General features: G+C 39.9%; 1 protein-coding gene across 2 annotated transcripts in view; it reads left to right on the top strand.

The window, feature by feature from the left end:
- The first annotated feature begins 2,560 nt into the window (after positions 1–2,560).
- Positions 2,561–19,302, top strand: part of CPED1 (cadherin like and PC-esterase domain containing 1) — a 268,666-nt gene continuing 251,924 nt past the window's right edge. For both annotated transcript variants that reach the window (XM_081147894.1, XM_081147893.1), the window contains exons 1-2: positions 2,561–2,715; positions 3,163–3,641. In XM_081147894.1, coding sequence (XP_081004020.1) covers positions 3,393–3,641 — 249 coding nt within the window. In that variant the 5' untranslated portion in view covers positions 2,561–2,715; positions 3,163–3,392. The remainder of the gene's footprint in view (positions 2,716–3,162; positions 3,642–19,302) is intronic.

The following is a 19,302-nucleotide window of genomic DNA, read 5'->3' as shown; positions in this document are numbered from 1 at the left end:
TACCTTCTTCAAACAAAGATTATTAAATGCATCCTCTCCCTCTATTCCCACTCCATACCAAAAGCTGAATTGAAATGTGTATGATAGGAGAGTGTATTTTGTGTTGGAGAGTCTGTCACTCTGTTGCCCCAGGTTGATGCTGCTTGCATGCCGGCTATTGGATACCAAGTGATTTAGTGGAAGGGGTAGCTTATGAAACTACGTGCACAAGAACATTCACTCTGAAACACTGCCGGAGTCCACAGGCTCCTAGTCTGTGTATTTACCCTCCCACTCCCCACACTGAGCCAGCTTACGCTGTCTTCATTCCTGCCTGTCCTGACACCTTCATACTCTAATGCATGCTTCCATTACCACTCGGGCATAAATCCCTCCCACCTGTAGTTTCTACCCACAACCCACTTCCATCCCTCCCTTGCTCTCACTCTTCCGACCTAGCATCTGCCACCCACATCCATCTCACAGAGTAAAGGGAAGAGATCTAACACTAAGTACTCATGTTTGCTTTTGGCGCTTCTGTGTTCTAAGAAGCCCATTATGTTGATAATTATCTGTTCATGTGTTTGACACCATGTAACAAACATAACAGACATGCATTCAGCATGCTTCCAACAAATGTGCAGAGTGCTTAGGTGATTTTTATACATTTCATCTAGTCATGCCGATAACACTTCAAAGGAAGCATTAGTATCATTTCATGAATCATGCTTAAAAACAATTAATAAAAAGCAACATGACTTATACCCAGGTTGGGTTAACTCTAACATCAAATGCTGTTTATGAATTACCTTACTTTGTTTGGTGCTGATTCTTGCTGTAACTTCTTTCCACCTCTTCTTTCCACCATCCACTCTAACTTTTCTCTTTTGCAGACATCCTTTTGTCTACTATCTTCTCCCACTCCTTCAGACTATTGGTAAAATAAGAAATTGGGGTTTTCAGTCTGCCAGCATCATTTCTAGAACACTAATTTTTCACCTTCTTATCCTGTTATCTGAAATCTAGCTCTAAAATTATCTATGCTGTTGTTTTTTGCTTCTCCCAGCCCGAAGACAATACAATTTTAGTGTCTGATTTACACTCTCTTTTGTATCCTGTACTCAACAATTTAATAATGCATAAAAGCGACCCTTTATTTTCCTAAAACTCTTGGTTTTTCAGACTTTTTTCCTTAATAGAACTGCATGCCTATTCCTTTTCACCTAGTAAATAACTGTCACATCCTAGATCTCATCAACACAGGGAAAATTCCAACTTAGAGATCTCATAATTCCTCTGATATCTCAAGTCACATTGCATCCACCAAAATTATATCTTCCAAAACACATTGTTTAGCCATTTCTTCTTAAACTCTCTTGGCTTCCTGAAGTCAAGTATCACTTCATTTTTCTCTCCTTCATTTGTCATGGGGTTGAAGACCCTGACTCTATAAATTAATATTAAACACACTGGAGGAAATATATGCAAGGGCTTGGGATAAGTCTAGATTTAGTGTGAATATTTATTCTGTAAAACTTGAATCTGTTTCATAAGGTGTTAAAATAGTTTCCTCTCTGTAGATGCCCATTTCTGAGTCTGTAATAGGTGGGCACCGCTAGGGGGCGCTCCGTCTCACAAAATCTAAGTGACTGACGGGAGCGTGCCTAAACGATGGGATCACCCTGGGGGTGTGGCCTCACAGGAGAACCTCAGTCCCCAAGAATGAGTGAGTTAGAAACAGGATGCAAAATCTATTTAGATTCAGAGCCTTTGGAGAATGTCTGCTATGAGCCTAAACCGGTTGGGGTATCCAGAGTTCACAAAGCGAGGGCAGGGAGAGGTGAGCACCATGCACAAGACAGATTGCTTTTCTCCTTGAAGTTCCCTCAGCTGACTCAGCAAATGTGGATGGAGTTTGCAGAATTGCCTGACTGGGAGTGTCCTTGTGGCGGTCTGCATGGCAGAAGTAGATTGAGTTGAATTATGGACAAAGTCTACTGAGCAGACGTTCCCCAGTACCTGCTGCAGGCAGCTCACTGTAAGGCAAGTGTCAGCATTTAGCCTTGGCGAGGCTCAGCGTCAGCCCGGGAAGGGACTAGCAATAACTGTGCTGTGAGTTAGGTGCTGAAGCAGAAGGCTCGGTTATTCTGTGCGAACAGCAGACTTGCTGTTCTGAGGTCCAGACAGTAGTTGTGACCACTTATCCCCAGAACAGTGACCACAATTCCCCAAGTGAAGACCCTCGACTTTTGCCATCAATTGACAATTGACGAAGGGCTATTTGTTTTTGCAACAAGGAAAAACAAATTACATAAGGCACGGACCATCCAATGTGTACTTAAAATTCAGCAGCCACATTGCGGGGAAGTGAGCACCGCCGTTCCCAGGCTGTGGACGCCCGCGTGCGACCCAGCGCTGGCCGCGGGGCTCGCAGCCCCCGGGACCCCCGGGACCCCCGGGACCCCCGGGACCCCCGGGACCCCCGGGACCCCCGGGACCCCCGGGACCCCCGGGGCCGCGCGCGTAGCCCCGCCCCCTGCGCTCGGCCGGCGCCGGCCGGGGTCCGGCCGCAGCTCCCCGCGGGGGCGGCGGGCGCAGGCTGTGGGTGGGCGCGTGCGTCCGCGAGCGGGAGATGAACTGAGTCACACGGCGGGGTGTTTTCTTCCGAGTGGCCCCGATCAACAGTCCATGAGGGGATCGTGGAAACTTTTTTCTGGCTAAAAGGATGAAAACCGAGTAAGTACACAGAAGTTTGAACTTGAAGCGGAAAGCAGCACACAGGCAGAAACCGGGCAGTGGCCCTGTGGGTTCAAGCGCGCCTTCCCCCGACGCCCGAAGCCGCCCGCGCCCGCGGGGAGGCGGCCTCTCAGGCCGCGGGGAGGGAGGCGGCTGCGCAGCGTGGCGGGGGAGCCGAGCGGGAGCTGCGGGCGAGCTGCCCGCGCCCGGCTGTGCAACAGGCGCTCCCGGCTGGAACCGACGGCGCCCGTCGGAGCTGGTTTTAGGCTCCAGAACTTCCCTGGGGTTGGCTCCTGTGTTCCTGTAAAATCTTCACCGTGGGTTTAAGGGTGTTGTGGAAATAAGGCATCACCGGAAGCAACAGTTTGGCAGCCTGGCGGACGCTCAGGTTATTAGTTACAACTATTATTATTTTGATGTCTTTTTTTTTTTTTTTTTTTAACCCAGGCCAGCCACTTTTTACTGTCATCCATGGAAAGGCTCTTAGTAACCGTCTCAGGCTTTTGGGACCTATAATTCTTTGGCATGGTTCTTCGGAAAGTTCTTAAGCGGGACGGAGCAGCCTTCATTTAAGCTGTGGAAAAAGAAGACAGGTTTGTATTCTTCATGCTGACAAAAAATAGCTGCTATGGCTTTTCCGGCAACGTGCGCAGGGGCCCAGTGAGGCTGAGCTGGTCATGGTCTTTCGTCCCGGGCTCCTCTGTCGTCGGCGGTGCTGCCCCCGGCCGTTCCTGGTGGGTTTGGTGGTGGCAATCTGTCTCTTCTACCAGACCCTGACACTCCTAGGGACCAGGAGGCTGGCAGCCACTGTCCCCAGGGCTGCCCCCCGCACGCCCACTGACACCCAGGCAAGCAGATGCAAGAAGGGACTCTCTGTGGACAAACAGTGCTTCCTTCTCTCTGGCAATGCTCAGGAAACCAGAAAGGTAAGACAGTCATAAGCTTAACCTTGACCTTTTCTGCACAGATAGCAGTCTGCCTCTCTCTGTCCTTTCCGTAAAACTAAAATTAACTTCCATGAGGTCTGAAAGAGATCCAGCCCAGAGAGTGACCTTATGACAGTGAAACACATGTTGCTTCAACTTCTTGTTTTATTTCCTGAAAGTCCGGGCCATTATTTTATCTATTAGAATTTCACTTCATTTCAGCTGAATGAAACAGACAATTTGGAGGATGTGTGGGGGAGTGATGGGAATGCTTTATAAAATATTAGGAGTCTAATAGACCTAAAGATTTAAAGTTTAGAAATATAAATCAAAGATTCCTAAAAGTTGATAACCACTTGAGTGTCTCTTTCCTCAAGGCAGTCAGTATGAGTGCCCAGACCACTCCAGACTCAAAGATACTCCAAAACTTTATATTGTAATAGGTTAAATCAATTTTTCATCAGTGAACACATTTCTGGAGCAAATATTTATTTCTGAAGCATTTAAAAGAACAATATAATAGGTTTCTTCAAAAGAATTGACACACTGCATTTTATTGCTTATAGAATTAGGAAAATTTGGATTATTCTATGCTTATACTATGGTAATTAACTTTACTAATCTCACCTGTCAAGTGTCAGAGAAAACACAAAACACAGAAAAACACTCAGAATTTCTATTTTAATACACCACTCCTGTTTATGCCTGTCAATGAAATGATGACATTTAAAATAGTCCAGTCTAAAAGAAAAAAAGAAAATTCACAGTAGCAAAGTCAATGATTTCTATGCTACAGCGGGTATTATAGCAAGATAATTTAGGAATCTATAAAGTACTATCTCATATCTGCAGTAAATCCTATGATCATGGTTCCTGCTTGGAGCAGAATTTCTTGTTAAATATCAACAGTACTTCTACCATTATTGCTAACACCTCCAGGACAAGTACTGTGTTGTTCTAAACACTCTCTATGGATTTCATATCAGACTCATAACTCTGTGAGGTAGGTAAGGTGGGTATGAGTGTCATTCTTTTACAGTCAAGATGACTGACACTCAAAGATGCTGGCCACTGGGCCAGCATTCTGACATGGTACACCTACCCAGCTCCTATTGCAGGACTGATGCTGTAAATAAAAATAAGTTCAAAGATCTAATAATAATTTGTGAAACCACAACTCTGAGAAGTTATTGAAATACAAAATAATATTAGGTTAGAATGAAGAAAATTTGAAACTTTTAAATAAATGACTTATTTTATCAATAATGTCAAGAAGCACCTTGAACAGGAAATATGTTATACAAAAATTAGCAGATAATAAGTTAACTAGAAACACTTATCAATGAACTTCAGCTGCAAGTGTGAATCAATTATTAAATACTCTAAGGTAATCGAAGAATATGCATTTTTGTTTACTTATACTAGCATTAACTCTTGCAACTTTTGTGGGTTTTTTTTAGTACATCAAATTTATGATGGGTGTAAACTGTGATTTTGAAAGTCACTTCTTGTTTGTTTCTGATATTAGTAAATTTCTTTAAGAATAGTTGAGATGGTTTTGCTCCTTAAGTACCTAAAATTTTTGCTGAGAATTTTGGACGAAAAGATTTTTATTCATTAACTTACAGCCCTTCTTACTCCCTACTTTACTTGATGTGTATCCTGCTTTTGTCTGGAACTTAGGTATATGTTAGCTGTTATTTCTAGGCTGTCACAGGAATTTTCATTTCAGTTTTGGATCTTCTGCTACTTATAAAGCATCTGAAACTTATTGGCTGCTTGTGTAAAACATTCACTCTAGAATTTTCTTCACAAAAAATGACAAATACATGATTTTTTTCAAATTGTTGACAGTCTTAAATATTTTAATCATAGGCAAGATTCTAAATTCACAATTACAGTCCAGAAATCCAGGGGATATGAACACTGAATTTCCAAACACTTGCCATTTGCCTCTATTTTTAACTTAACTTGTGCCAGCCATTGGTTTAGAGACATTTTGTTTTAATTAGAGATAGAAAGGAAGCCAGAAGGAACGAGTCATGTGGATGTTAGTTTAAATCAGATATAAATTAGTTATTCTTGAAGTATATGACCCAAAAGAGAATTGAATAATAATCCAGTTTTGAAGATTCATATTCCTTCAGATAGTTTAAGTGAAGAAAGAAATATCTTTGGGGTCAACATATAGATTATTCTCACAAACAGCTCCTCTGAAGTTATTTTAAAAATAAATGATGGGATACTACATAGATTTGTCTTAAGACCTAAAGTATATCTTTAGGCCTTTTGTAGAAGAAGCATTGTTTCTATCTATAAAATTTGGGTTTTGTTTTTACTTTGATTGGCATAGCAAAATGTGCATGTTACTAGGGCTTTCTCTTGTGTCCATCCATCTTTAAGTGATGTTTAAAGTTACTTAAAACAGCTGGCTTTGACCTGAGGTTCATGGATTCCAGAAAGTATTTGGATGTATAAGGTGTCTACCAAGCTCAAGTACTTTTTGGAAAATATTGTTTGTATCTGTATGTGCAATCCTTTGGGAAAGGTCATGATTCCCTTCAGCTATTCAGACCTAAAGAAATACTAAGAAACATGAAAAATGCTTTAAACGTAATACATTTAAACTTTAAATTAACTGACCCTTCAAGAAGTGGAAATTGCATCTGGATTTATAAACCTAAAAAAAGAAAAAAATTTCCTAAAGAATCCACCTGAGGACATTTGAAAAAGTGATTTAATGAATGCCTTGGAGTCTGCAGGAATACACATTCAGAAACCAAAGCGTACTCACAGAATATTTCTTGAATCATAGTTTTCATACTTTCATAAACTAGCAATGAGTATGTCTCAGTCTTTTGGTTTCAGTTGTTTTAAGAGACGACCTTTTGTACTATATTAGCCTAGCAACAGAGAGTTCTGTAGTAGCAAATATTTAAATGTGGGTGACTGACTGTGCCTTTTACATTTTTACAATTGGGATCTGGTTCAATGTCTAAAACGGTTTTCAGTGCAGATTGAGATCATGGTATAGTGTATGCCAACTTTCCATAGTGAGGAAGCACTCTCCCTCATTCTGGCCAATTTTTAATTCTTTTTTCCATTTTAACTCCCCAAGGGGCTTTGCTAAGCAGCTATACTTTTGTCATTTCTTCTGAGTTTTCTCCCAGCATTAGTTATTTTAATTTTGGCTGGTAATTTGTCGTATCTTAAAATTATTTAAATTTAATATATAAACTGAAGACAATTTCAGTTGCCTTCACTGAAATAGGTCACTCAGTAGATTTTCTTATTTTTGGGGGGATCTAACACTTTAATATGTCATAACATAAGAAAACATTAATTATAAACAGACACAATGGAAGAAAATCTCCTTAGTATGTGCTCCTTTAATGGAAACTTTGCTATTTGGGGACTGCATGTGTACTCACCATAGCCATGTGTTTCTGATTATCTCCTGTTGATGTTCTACAAGGAGAATTACTGTTTCTTTGTTGCTTGACTGTCCGTTCACCATTTCTTCCTGACTTTTCATTCTCCTTCAGTGACTATTCTTTACTACTCTCTTCAGTATCCAAACATAACCTAATGCAAATAAATGAATGTTTTCATTACAAATGTTTTTTGTTTGCGCTTCTAATAATGTGCTTCTAAATCTCTTCTAAGATATTTAACATTTAAAAATTTCCCAAAATTAATTGTTTAGACCAGGTTTTCTAGAAACAGAAGCAGGGGCACACACTTAATGCTAACCTTTTATTGAATGGTGTAATCCCAGGATGCAGAAGTGGGGAGAAAAAAGAAAGAGGGACAGCAAACAGAAATGGGTACGCTATTGGGACACACTTCCAGAGAGGCTGTATTATACTGCGTCTCAGCACAGGCACTGGGGGAAGGGCTAGTAATTTTTCACCTGGCTTTCCCCTTCTTCTGTCTTTCATTGGCTAGAGTTTGTCCCACCCTACTTCCAAGTAATGTTGCCTGGGCTCTCTGGGCAGCCACTGGGGAACCAGGGCCTCGGCGGGTGCAGTCCTGCTGGGGCAAAGGTGAGCTGCTCCCTCCTTTGCAATCAGTACTGTTCCTAAGAACTCCCAGGTCTGTGGTGGCCAAAGTGGTGAAAACAGGGTCCATAGCTTACCACAACAATGCCCTGAGTAATGCCCACAGGAGGGGTACGTGAGGCAAGGTGATCTAGTGTCGATACAGCAGTTATGCTAATTTTGCTTTCTGAAATCCATAGAAAATGGCAAAATGTGCTCTTACTCTTTGGACATGGAATTGCTTTTTTTAAGGGAAATGTTTGTGATTATCGCACTGAGAGCTCTCCTCTTTCTCCTCCTCGTCTCGTTCATTCATTAATTTATCTGTTTTCTGCATTCATTAAGTAAATATTTACTGAATAGTTTATGTGTGAATGAATAGATTTATGTTGTAGAGAGGACACTCCAGAATGGACTGGAGTGGGTAGAATTGAAAGTAGGCAGAGCAGTTTAGAGGCAATTTCAAAACACCTCTTCTTTGCCAAATCTTACTGTCCTCTTGTGTTCTTGAATACGGTCTTTCCACCTTTTCTAGAACTTTTTCCAGAGTTACTCACTATTAGTTATGATATTGCCATTTTAAACCTTTAGACAATTCTTCTGTTACTAAACATGCTCTTAACTGATAAGACAAGCTTTCTTTGTACCTGGCAACCCACCTCACCCAATGTGCTCCTTCTCTCTCCTTTCCTTCAGGCGAACTGTCGCTGGTTCTCTCTGGGTGCACTTCTGGCCACCCCTACCCATTTCATACACTTTCATTTGGTCTTTTCTTTGGCTACCAAATAAAATAATTTATTTTCAATCCACATCTTTCTTATCTGAAAAATTTTACACTGTTAGGCACAACTTTTTCTTGAAACTCCCCTTTTGAATTTTGTGACACAACAGGGTTATTCTCTGACCAATATGAATAACTTGTGGGCTTCTTTCAGAGATCCTTTACTCTGATGCTAAAAGTGGACATTCCCAAGTTTAATTTATTGGGATTTTATTGTCTTGTTTTATACTTTCCTTTGATGGTTATATCAATTTGCATATTGCTAATTTTCACCCTTTTACAGATAAACTAGAAGTTGTATTTCTAGCTTGGATCTCACTCTTGAACCTTCAGACCTGTGTCTCTAATTTCTCTTATCTTTTATTGAGGAATAAGAAGAACTATGAAAACTCAAATAATTTTTTCTCAAAATTTTCATGCCCAAATCAATGACTACTACTGACCTCTCTATTTCCAGGAATAGGACTACTCCTCCCCCATTTCCCTGGATGCATAGGTTTTAAAACTTAGAGTTATATTTGATATTTATTGCTCTTTCTCCATGCCTTGCCCATCACCTAATCTGTCTGGCCTGGCTCCTTACCAGATCTGTAGACCTGTCACTAATCTGCATGGACAGCTCCAAGTTAGAAAGGTGACAACATTTTTCAGATTTCTTTTTCAAAATTGTTATCTATTTAAAAATTTTAAATTGAGGTATAAAACACAAACTATAAAATTTACCCTCTTCATTTTTAAGAGTACAGTTCAGTAGTGCTAATTATATTTACATTGTTGTGTACAGACCACAGTATTCTTGCCTTGTTCACAGCCTTTATTTGGAACCATTTGTTTCAACCCCAGTCAACTTGAGTGTTGCTTCCCAGTCTGTTCTGCAGCTCCCTGGTTTCTGGCCCATACCTAGATTTCCTCTGTGTAGTTTATGTGCTGCCTTTAGATATGTTCTTCCGTTTCTAGCTCTGATTTTGAACTTCTCTCTGAGATCATGCCTTTGGCCCTTTATAATACTGAGTGACATTAGTAAATATCAACTTTGCACAAGCTGTGTAAAGTGAACTTTTCTCTAGCCCCCCCAAGTGAAGCCAGAGAATAACTAATCAATATTTCAAAATCTTAGAGTCTACCTCCACAAGCTCTATGCTGTGTCCTCATTGTCACCAACCTAGACTATTTCAGTAGTCTAACTAGTTACCCCTCAATCTATCTTCACATTCAAAGCCATCTATGCACAACCTCTATACTATTGCTCCTGAAAAGCCTTCAGTAGTTGTAATGTTGAGCGCCCACTAAACTGAGTAGAAACCATCTCTCTGCTCTTAGCATGTCCCAAGATAGCTTTCCAGCCTTATCTCCCACTCTGCCTTTATTTGTAATCCATAAACCAGCTCGTACCCTGTTCTCCAAATGCCAACATCTCTACCTCTGCCTGAAGTTTCCTCCAGCAACTCTGCCCTAGTTGACATCTTTAGTATTCTTCACGACCATTCTCAAAGCATCTGGAAACCTACGGAATCTCACCTCCTCTGTGGTGGCAGGCCTTATCTCCATAAGTTGATGTGTACTTAAACATGCCTAATAAAACTTATTTATCATTACAATTATTTACAAATGAAAAAACATGAGAATGTTAGAACTGGAAACAAGTTAAAGATCATTAAATTCAATGTCTTTATTTTATAAGTGAGAAAAATGAAGCTCACAGAAGGAAAGTGCTTCTCTCAAAGTAACACATTGAGTTGATAATGATAACTGATTAGATTAAGACCTGTGCTTTTTCCATTTCCATTCTATTTCCATATACTTTCCCAATCATTGGTGTTATGAATGTATACATTGAAATCCTAACCCCCAGTACCTCAGAATGTAACTTTATTCAGAAATATAGTTGTTTAGATATAATAGTTAAGATGAGGTCACACTGCAGTAGGGTGGGCCCCGAATCCAGTATGACTGGTATTATAAAAAGACAGCCATATGAAAACAGAGACACACAGTGAGACCATCATGTGACAATAAAGACAGGCATTGGAGTTATGCAGCTGCAAGCCATGGAACCCCAAAGACTGCTGGCAAACCACTAGAAGCTTGGAAGGATTCCCCACAGTTTTCAGAGGGAGCATAGTGCTGCTGACACTTTGATTTCAGGCTTCTAGCCTCCAGAACTGTGAGACACTACATTTCTGTTGTTTTAAGCCACCCCCTTTGTGGTAGTTTGTTATGGAGCCCTAGGACAATAATAAAATTGGGAAGGCAGCATAGTTCAGGACATGAGCTCTGGAGTCAGATTAACAGCACTTGTTTCCTCATTACCTTGGGCACATCTCTTGACCTCTTTAGGGCGTTGTTTTCTCACCTGAAAGCGGATATATTATCACCTACCTTACAGGGCTAATGTGAGGCTTAAATGAAATAAATCATGTAAGTCCTTAAACTGTCTGACAGATAGAAAGTGCTCATTGAATATTAAGTATTAGAATAATTATTATTTAATATCCTTGAAGATTTACTCATTTCTGTAGTCCCTACAGATCCTCACATCTGGCCTTCATAAAAGGGGTTGAGCAATAAACAACCATAGTGAACATAAGTACTTGGGCAAGTGTGTCTGAGATAAAAGCCTTGTTGGGCTTCTCTCCCTGTTTGCCAGCCTCTAAGATGATGCCATTTCACAGGGAAATGAACCGTTAGAATCAGGACAAAATTTCGGGAGGCTGGTATGTTACTTCAGAGTCAGGTCTGCTTGTCTATAGGCAAGGTCTTCAGTTTAAGTTGAATTCCTTTTTTTTTAATTTGAGATGGTGGGATAAATAACATGCTATGGCTGGGGATGTAGAAAGATGAGTTAGGGGTCAGTAAGGGAAAGAGGTTAAGAGCTTGAACCCTGAGCAAATATATATACAGGGTGGGGCAAAAGTAGGTTTACAGTTGTTTGTATGAAAAATAGTACAGTAATAATACAAGAATAAACTGTGTTGCACACTCACAACTGTAAACCTACTTTTGCCCCACCCTGTGTATGTACTGTGTGCCTGCCTACATAGAATATAACTCTTTAAGACCAGGGACTTTGTTTTGCTGACTACTACATCCTCACTACCAGAACGGTATCTACACATAGTGAGCACTGAGTAAATATCTAGTCAGTGAGCGAATAAATAAATGAATCAAGAACGTATGGGTCAGAGAAGGCCTATTTAGGGCAGATGCCAGGAAATGAAATCAGAGAAACCACTTCTTTCCTCTTTTTTTTTTCTTTGCTGAACTCTCAAGTTCTTCACTCTATCTTTTTCCTGTGCCAGAATCCCTTGAACTCCCTTACTATTTCTTGCACTTCTGATTAATGCTAGTCATCCAGCCATTTTGCCACATTGAATCTGCTTCTTCAATTATCATCTGTTTTTCCTATTTGCTGCAGCTCATTTTTCTTGTTGGGACCTTTATCCTATAAACATTCTCAAGGATCTACCATATTAAAACAAACAAACAGCCCAGCCGATGTGGCTCAGTGGTTGAATGTCAACCTATGAACCAGGAGGTCAGAGTTTGATTCCGGGTCAGGGCACATGCCCAGGCTCGGGCTCATCCCCAGCAGGGGGTGTACAGGAGGTAGCCGATCAATGACTCTCTCTCATCACTGATGTTTCTATCTCACTCTCCCTTCCTCTCTCTGAATTCAATAACATATTTTAAAAAATAAAAACAAACAAAAAATCAAAAAACAACATTCTTCCTACTTTCTAACTACTTCCCATCTTTCTTGGCTTCTTTGTCACCATAATCTAACCTCAGATTTGAAGGTAGAGATTTTAAAATCATGCTGATAGCATGTAAATACTGGGTTCTATGTATAAAAGGCTCTCAGGAGATGCTGTCAGCATACTAACAAGTGTACAACTTTCATAGAACTAGTTGGACTTACTGATGAGCATTTAATGCCTGTAGATCTCTCGGAGATAGTTGATTAGAGCAATGTTAAATTTTTATAATGAAATATGCACAGGGGTGAAAATTGTTCCTACTGAGGGAATTTTAAATTTAAATTTGCTTACATTAGATAAATGTTAATGGAGCCTTGATGAAGCTCATTTAAGCAAGTTATGTTAAATTTCCTATGAATCAAGGAATTAGTTTATAAGTGTCAGTCTTTTTTTTTTCTTCAAGGCGTGGCAATAGCTTCTGTTTCTTTCTCTAATGGATTCTGTTTCTTGTTCTAATGCGGTTAATTAGAGACTCACATTAGATAAACCCTTTGGAATGGAAACCAAAGACCTTATTAGAAGTGCTTCCTGTTACCAACTTTGAGTGTGTGGCCTTTTGGGGTAAAAAGAAAGTTTTGGTTTCATTTTTCCCTTTGGTTTCCTTTGGATATTTTTTTCTAGGTAGCCGTGTTCACTGAAAGGCTGAGCTCATGCTCTAAAATAGGATTTATGTTCTCCAACAGAAACGATACCAAACTTGGAAATTTGCAAGGTAAACAGTACTTTCTCAACTGTGTTCGAAATGTAAGAGAAACTATATTGACCTATTATGCATGGGATTAAAAAAGGAATAAAAATAAAATAGGAATTGATCTTGGCTATGTATAAAGATCTTAATGAAAATTTTTTTCCATTAAATTTACTAATGGAGGCTAAGGGTAGTGAATGATTCAAAATAAAAAATGAACCAAAATAATTATTACGAACAGCACATGGATTTGGAGGTACGGATGGCTCTGATCATGTGTTCTGAAAAATTACTATATTTGACATCTCTAATCCTTACATGGGGACCCTTGATAGAGCCCTGCTAAGCAGGAGGCTCCATGGCTTTGCACATTGCTGGTGAGAATAGACCTAAATATCTCCAGCAGGGTTTCTATTTTCAAACCTGTTAAGAATATTGGATAAGAAATCTAACAGAGCATAGGTATGTTGTGAAATAAACATGGGCTTTGGTACATGTTGGTTCAAATTCTTGCTGTGTCATTCACTAGCTATAGGACACAGACAAATTTTACCTGGATTTCTAAACTCTCAACTTTCTCACTGAAAATGTGGCACTAACTAAGCCTTACTTGTGAGAACTGAATATTTGGTGGCTGACCAGAGTTGGCATCCAATCAATGTGTCCTTCATGCCCCTGAGAAGCTGGGTTTAAGTTCTGGCACAAAAATAAGCACTTGATGGCTTATATTCTTCTTTCAAGAATGCACATGTAATACATTCTTTTGATCCTTAGCCTATGTGTTTTCTTCATTAGGTTTTTAAAATATTTTTTTATTGATTTTAGAGAGAGAGGAAGGGAGGGGGGAAGAGAGAAATATCTATTAGCTGCCTCCTGCATACTCCCTACTGGGGATCCAGCCCCAAACCCAGGCATATGCCCTGATCTGGAATTGAGCTGGTGACCTCTTGGTGCATGGGATGACCCTCAACCAACTGAGCTACCCCAGCCAGGGCTATGGCCAATTTCTTACAGCATATCTCATAGCTGATGTTGACAAACTGAGTTGATTTCTGTTGCCCTAAGTATATTCTGACTATGCCTAAGAGAGGGATCTGAAAAAAGATGACCAATTCAGAATGGGAGAGTCAGGCAAGTAAAAAAGCCTGATGATAGTGAATAACTTATGGGGAGAAAATAAAATTTATTAAAACAATAATATCGCTCCAGGATGCTGATGACATAAGAAAGAGTAAATGTTGCTGGGGTGGTGGTGCACACTTTTAGAAACTTTCTGAACCATCTGTCAAAGGCCCATACATCTGAGGCAGATCCTGCTGTGCCCCACTCACTCTCTACAGATGAAAAAGCAGCACTGGAGACCCAGTTCCAGTGCTGAAGAGCTGAGTGACCATGGACAAGTGACTCTGCTGGGTTTCATTTTCCTAGATTGTAGCATAGGAATGGAAATGTCTATTGCAGAGATGTTATGGGATCAAATTAGACACTGTAGCATAGTGTTTTGGGAAATGTTGAGATTATAAAAAGCAGTGGAATAAACATTATTTAAAAAGAAACAGGCATATTAAAATATTTTTAAAGTTTATTTGAGCAAAAATCTATTCAAATCAGGCAGCTCTATGCCAGAAGTGGTTAGAACTGCACCAACAGGAGACCAGGTAGAAACTTTTATAGAGAAAAGGTGGAAGCAAAGCAAGGAAATTACTGATTGGGTATAACTTAAAGCTTAGTTGGCTGTTTGTGATTAGTTGTTTTTATGTTTTGATTTTATAACCTTGAGGCATTTATAGACTTAGATTTTGGTGTGCTTATGCAGGCTGCTAAGGCATTAGATCTACGTCAGTCTAAAGGCCTCATTGTTCAGTTAACACATCCCAAAGGATAATGTCATGAAAGTTTTCTCATTGCATCTGGCCCCTCTTGAGGGAAAAGAATGCATATAAGCAACATAAATGTGAGTACCAGGAATGCTTCCTTTTTCATTAAAAAGTTATAGTATAGTGTGCTATTTACATGTCAAGCTATATAGTTATGTTTCAAAATGCCACTAGGAGTCCAAAACTGTGCAGTCACAACTGAGTTTCCCCTTGATGTTTCATTGTTTCTTTATCATGCAATAGAAAGTGTAATAGTTTCAGCCCTCAGCCTGGTTCTTCCCTAGTGGAAAATCTAGCATTAATTTAGCCAAAGTGCACAAATGCTTCAGGAAAATGGAACAGGAAATTAACTTTTCTGTAGCAGTATAGGAGCTACCTAACCTTAGAAAAGTATCAACCAGAAAGTTGGCTTTCTTATTGAGCAGTAAACCTTCCTTACTGGACATACTCAGAGAGCGGAAGTGATTTCAAATGGGCTTTTCTTCACTCCTTCCTTTATTATTAACTATATTTTTTTTCTGAGTAAACAGTGAAAACATTATTCACACATCTGAAGCTTCCTACATACAAGCTAAACCTATTTGTCCAAGTATTTTAGCACTACATAAGCTAATTTAAAAGCAGATAGATTTGGGGCAGAGTTAATTTTATTTTTGGTGGAAGAGTAGATAAGAATAGGGAAAAAGGAGGTAAGCTGTTTTTTTTCTTTTAAAGGAGCAACGGTTAAAGTAATACTATATTTGCTTTAAGCAAACCTGATTGCTGAAGAGCAGATAAAATGTATTTATGAGAATATATTCTGTCAGAAATATAAACCTAAAGAAGCCAGGATTGTCTCTTCTTTTTGTTATGGAATAGTGACATTTTAAAAGGAAGCCCCTTTTCTGTGATATAAATGGGAGGATGTCTCCTTAGCCAGTGGTGTGCACACGTTCCTAAGCACAATTCTTAGCAAAACCCTGAACAGAGTCACCAGGCATTTATACTAATGTAACCGCTCACCATGAAGTTTAGCACTTAAACTAAACCTAATTACTGGCAGTTGGATCAGGGCAGGGATCAAGTTTACAGAATGCCTGGCACAAAACCCGTTGGTGGAATGGAAGAATGGGATCTAGTATAATTCATGCTGTGTGTCCCGTGTAGGACTTCCTGTGTTGGCCTGCAGTCCTTAAGTGCTTCTTTTGTACTTTCAATTGAATTCTTCAACTCTGGTGTCCACATCCAGGTCTGCCTCCACTTATAAATGTCCTTACCTCCTACTTTCCTGAGAACTCCAAAGCAATCTGTGGTGTTAGAAGAGATGGTTTCTTCTTTAGGCCTGGCCTGTGAGGCCTTCTGCTGGACCCTTTAAGAATAAACCAGATTTCCAAGAAGGGAGCTCATTTTTCTAGGCAGTCACAGAAGAAAGCCAAATGCTATTCTGCAATAATTCATCCCCTAAAGGAATGATTATAGAGTTTAGGGAGTTGCAAATTTGATAACAGTATTAGATGATGTTTTATTCTTTCCTTTAAAGATAGTGCTTATGTTGTGCTATTACAAGATATTGTCATCCTGCCAACTTTTTCTTTATTTTTAAAGCAAAAAGTTGGCCATCAAATATATAAACATTCTAGATTGAGTGTGTAATTTTGAGAGTTCAAAGATAGAATTTGAAAGGAATATGTGAGGTTGTGTTATGATGTGTTGGTATAATAGTGCAGCACCTGGAAACATGAGTGAGATCAGAGTAGACTGGGTGGAGGCTTCTAGGGTTTTTAGGGCTCCGTCAGGCTGGGAAAAGTGTTACCCAGCCTAGTTACCAAGGAGAGCTAAGGTTGCATATTAGCACTGGCCAGTGGGCTGAAGGGATAAGATGAGGAAGCCATGGAAAGTGAATAGCTACAAGGGCGCTCAGAGTAAACATGAAATCAGAATAAGTACCAAAGGGTAAATGTGTCCGTAAGGAAACTTGGTGTCCAAATTTGGTATAAGGCAGGATGCTTCTTTCATGCAGGCTAGTGTCTGAATCTTTCACATTCTCTCCCCCATTCTTCTTAGCACTTTGGCCCCCACATAGGTAGGATAAGGCAATCTCCTCTGGGTCTGTGAGGTGTGTGCCTCTATCCTGTAGCCTTTCATTCAGCCAAGAACTGGCACTGACCTTTGCTGCCCTGGAGCTGTGGGGCCACCTGAATGGAATGTATCGGCTTTCATCCTTAAACATCTGCGCAGTTCCTGGGGACCTGGAATTGTGGAGAGAATCCCAGTGAACTTGTTGGTACAGAGATGTGAATACTGAGGAGAGAAGGCAGGAGCCAGAGTTGCTATATGCATGGGATTGACAAATTAGACCCTGAAGTGGGTTTAGGAGCCTATCTTCTGGATAGGTTTTGGAGGGGGAGGGGCAGTATGAATGTGCTGACTGGATAGGCAGGGGATGGAAAATCTTAACCCCCAACTGAGAACCTGAATTCTACCCTTATGTCCACAGTTGTTTTATTTGGTTAGACTCTGTCCAGAGTAGGGCATGTTTGTAGGTGCTAAAAGAGACTCCAGGCTGGCCACACAGATTTCTTCGTGATGGCCTACTGCAGAAGCCTGGGCCTGCATGTGTGCAGTGGTAAGGTGCAGGTAACACTGCAGGGCTGGGAAGTGATAACTGGGCAGGAAAGATGGTGGGGGACAAGTAGCAAGCCTTGCAGGGGAGTGGAGAGAAGAGAATGAGGGATGAAAATGGGAGGTTCAGAAATTTAATAGGTGAATACTTTTGAAGGTCTTAAGTCTGGACAATAGGGACCATATTTCCTAAGCCAAAAAGAAGGAATGTAATAAAGGGCTTTTTGTATCTCCAGTGTGAATTTATTTATAGAACATTATAATAAAGTATAAAATTAAATCATATTTAATTGTGCAGTTAACAAACTATTTTTTTACCAAGCACCCAAACCTAAGAAGTATATTCATTGTACACATGGTATCGATTCCCATTTTTTCTTATGATACGTTTGCTCTAACACTGGACTTTTATCAGGGAAGAATAGTAGAGATGGTCCACTAATTATGTAACCTCAGACCCAGTTCAAAATGGTCCTCTCCTGTTTAACAGGATACTGAGTTGCTTTTTAGAGACAACAGACCCACTCAGAACCAAAGTGTCACCCCCCCGCCCCCACCCCCACCCGAACCTCCACCACAGGACCGGAACAAAATAGGAACTTGAACACTAGAGTTTGGTAACAATTATTTTTAAATGTTTTATTGTCCCCAAAAGTGAAGAGATTAAGAACTTCAAATTGGTAGTTACAAAATAGTCGTGGGGATGGAGAGTACAGCATAAGGAACATAGTAATATTGTAATAACTATGTATGGTGCCAGGTGGGTACTGGAAATATTGGGGGGATCACTTTGTAAATTATATGACTATCTAACCACTGTGCTGTACACCTGAAACTAATACAAAATAACTTTGAATGTAAACTATAATTGAAAAATAAAATTTAAATAAAATAAAATGTTTTATTGTCCCTAATATGCAAACAGGATATTTCTCATATTCCACTTCTAACTTGACAGACCTTATAAAATCATATGATTAAAATATTTAAGGTTTTTACTTTGTTAACTTAATTAAACAAGGAGGCCATTAGATTAATGTAGCTCTAATACTGTGGCAGCCATGTAAGCAAACCAAAACCTAAGCCTCTAAATGCCTCAAGGGACAGGCAATCAAATAATTTCCTTTCTTTGCTTTTATACTTTATATATGAAGCTTTCCCCCTAGTTCACTTCTGGGTTGACACTGCCAATTCCAATTGATTATTGCTCAAATAGTCTTAAAATTTTTAATATACTTCAACTTATCTTTTAACAATTTAAAATATTTTAATTTGTCAAGAGGTTCTTTTATGCAATAACTTCTTTAAGAGATATTTAAATGTGCCTTCCATTTATGACGGGCTATATATTTTCAATTGCTTTTATCTTCACTGTTTGAATCTCCGTTGATCCCTACAATAGCATGAAAAGTAAGATGGAAAGTTGGTGCTCATTGGCAGATGAGGAAAATGAAGTACATCAGATGGAGCATAAGTGGTGTTGCTGGTGGAAAACAGGCCCTTCCACGGGATGGAGAGGAAAGAATTCCAAGGACCCAGGCACTGGAAATTGTGGTCTCCTGACAAAATTTATTCAGGAAGTCTGTCTCAGCTCTGGGTTTCCAATGTCCCACCTCCCTCCCTACAACCATACAAAAAGTTCAACGGTGTCTTTAGCAGGGCCAAAATAAAAGCCAGTGTCCAGAGTTTCTGCTGCATAGTTCTTTGGAGCCTGCACAATCATCCTTGCGTGGTTGAGTGTTCCCAGGCAGAACAGAACATGAATGAATGTGGTGAGTGCAGGTCACAAGTAAAAGAACAACAGCTCTTAGTTTCCCTGGAGTTTTAACCAGGAACTTTTCCAAAATGACCAATCAACTTCCCAAGTTTTCAGGAGCTTGCATTTGTGTCCACCCCCTAGCCAGCGAGCTTTCTCC

The sequence above is a fragment of the Miniopterus schreibersii genome (assembly GCF_964146895.1).
Source record: "Miniopterus schreibersii genome assembly, chromosome: 9".
Taxonomy (NCBI): Eukaryota; Metazoa; Chordata; class Mammalia; order Chiroptera; family Miniopteridae; genus Miniopterus; species Miniopterus schreibersii.
This window is presented reverse-complemented; position numbering and strand designations above follow the sequence as displayed.